We start from the raw sequence: 2,558 nt of genomic DNA, 5'->3' as shown, positions 1-2,558 counted from the left end.
AGCAACTCCTATCGTTCTCGATGATGCGGGGAATGAACTGCACATCGTTGAAGCGCTGTTGAAGCAACGGCAGTTCAATCGCAAGAAAGAGTACTTGGTCAAATGGCATGGTTTGCCCGAGCACGAAGCAACTTGGGAGCTTGAGCGCAGCATCAAGCATGTCTCCCATTTCAAACGATTGCTTGAAGACCTGCGTACAAGAATCCAAGCTGCCAAGTCGACAACCGGGGGAGAATGTAATGATGGCAAGGTTGCCGACCAAGAATACAGCTTGTCGCATCGTTAAGAGAACGATGGCAAGACTGTCGAACAAGCTAAAGATTGTCGCACCATTAGCAGGCAAGGCCGTTAAAGAAGCCGTAGAGAAAGAACATTTACTTCATGTAGTTTAGTATAGTATACATTTTCGTAGTTAGTAGTTTAAGACGACAATCTAATCACTTTCCAATTTACTCTGTGAAGCTCGCTACCGTTACATTCTACTCATGTTGCATTTTCTTGTGCAAACACACCACCACTTTGGTTAGTAGCAGTAGTAGTATATACTAGATACTGTAACGTTTCGTATTTGTTTCGTGAACCACCAAGAAAAATAGATATTTTATTCTACCGTTCCGGTGGACTCCTGCATGCTGTTGGCAGCATGCAGGAAACAAGCTGGATTTATAGCGTTAAGCTTGGCACTTATTGTACTCAGATGTAATAGAATCAACAGGCTCTCGGCTGATTTCTCATCAAGAACCTGATCCATTTGACGGAGATTGCAGGCCAGCAAGGATAAATTCCCTCATTAAAACAGTCCACCATTGTTTTGACCCGAAATACTGTTTCAATGAGGGAATTATTACATCCGGATACACCTTTTCTCCAGTATCCGTACCCTGGACTCCCGGTGAGCACGTTTGGGCGAAAAGGCTCCCGAATTTTCGTAACTACTCCAATTTTGATGAAATTTTGGGAAGTACTTCATATTACTACCTCTGTCCGAAAGTGATTGCACGAGTGTAAGTTTACGGTATAATTTATTATATTATACAGTTTACTGCATCTACACTTTACTACAAATAAATTCGATACCTGTATAAATGGTCTATTACAAATATAAATTTACAAAAATTATACGTGAGCACAGTCAAAAATGATCATCATTCCCACTGTTTTTCGTGGATAAATCAGCTGTCATTCCTATTTAAGACCTTTGGGGGCTCTAATTGGGTTGTATTTGAAATTTTATATTCAAAAGTACTCCCAATGTGTGGGAGGTTTGGAGGAGATACCCTAATTTCACATCTGAAATTGTTCATTCGTGGATTCACTTTCGGACAGAGGTACAGTAGTAGTATGAAACAGATTAGCTCCAAATTTCAAGTCTATCTGACTTGTGGTTTGTATTGAAATCATATAAATTTTATTGAAACAGTATCGGGTCAAAAAACAGTGGAACTGTTTTAATGAGGGAATTGTACGGCCAGCAACGAGTCCTTCGTTCCATTCCGACAAGCGAAGTACCTTATCCACAAAAAACTCTTGAAACTTATCTGCAGTGATGAGTCTTTCAAAGGCTTTGTAGATCCGTACTACAATGAGTGCTTGACTGCTTACCGGTATGACGGTTCTACAGTGTACGTACGGTGATCGATTGGCTTTGTTTCTGGACGCTTACGATTACAAGTACTTTGATTCGATACAAAACCTTACGATCAGTACATGTGTAGAAGGGTTCTAACAGTAGTAGATTGGAGTGTCAATTTCGATGTTTTTTATTAATTCTGCATTCCTGGTATAACTGCGAGGGGCAAAGTAGGCACACACACACCATTTTGCGCCTTCCAAACGCTCTTTTACATTCTCGTGCGCATTTGATAAGTCTAGGTGAATGTTCGGTCTGATACACATTGTCTCTCCCCGATTTGATTCCCAAATCCTTGTGTGCACGAACATTTGATTCTACATGCAACCAATCCCACCTTCGACAATGATACAGTAGACTCCAGCTTCGTATGTCATCACCGCATGTACTCCATCTGTCCCCTACCCAACTCAGGCATCATGGATTGCTTCGTCCCCCCAGACCTGATCCCAGTGGGTGATGTGTTGTTATCATCGGCGAACCTTTTGCTCACACATTGAGCTCAACATATTCAAGGCCTACGTAATGCAAGTACGGAGCAGGGGGCTGTTGGCCAGGCTTTGGCTACGTGGAGCGAATCATCCCAGCCCGAAATCAGATGATCACATGCGAGAAATGTCATCCGAATTCACAATAACAGACTGTCTGACAATTCATAATATCTATTTTTGCTTCCTTATCGGGCCACGATCAACCTTCTCACATTTCAATTTGCCAGCAACTGCATCATGATCAAGCCTACTTTCATCGCTGCATTTGCTGCTCTCGCCACGGCCAAAATCGCCCCCAGTGTCCACCGCCACTTGGAATCCAATGAGGACGTGGACGTTGTGATTGAATTCAAAGGAGGCAACCAGCGCGCCCTGGAAGCCGCCCGTCGTGAGCGAGCTAGCTTTAAGGATCGCGGCTCCAGCATCGCCCATGTGCG

The 2,558-nt window shown here is 43.2% G+C and overlaps 1 protein-coding gene across 1 annotated transcript in view; it reads left to right on the top strand.

Annotated features, from left to right (window-relative positions):
- Window positions 1–2,358: 2,358 nt before the first annotated feature.
- The window catches only part of H257_09388 (hypothetical protein), a gene marked incomplete at both ends in the record, with an annotated part of 1,712 nt that continues 1,512 nt past the window's right edge, over window positions 2,359–2,558 (top strand). Inside the window, one exon of the mRNA XM_009835592.1 lies at window positions 2,359–2,553. Within this exon, the coding sequence (XP_009833894.1) occupies window positions 2,359–2,553 (195 nt within the window). The remainder of the gene's footprint in view (window positions 2,554–2,558) is intronic.

This window comes from Aphanomyces astaci, assembly GCF_000520075.1.
Source record: "Aphanomyces astaci strain APO3 unplaced genomic scaffold supercont1.22, whole genome shotgun sequence".
NCBI classification, from domain to species: Eukaryota; Oomycota; class Saprolegniomycetes; order Saprolegniales; family Verrucalvaceae; genus Aphanomyces; species Aphanomyces astaci.
This window is presented reverse-complemented; position numbering and strand designations above follow the sequence as displayed.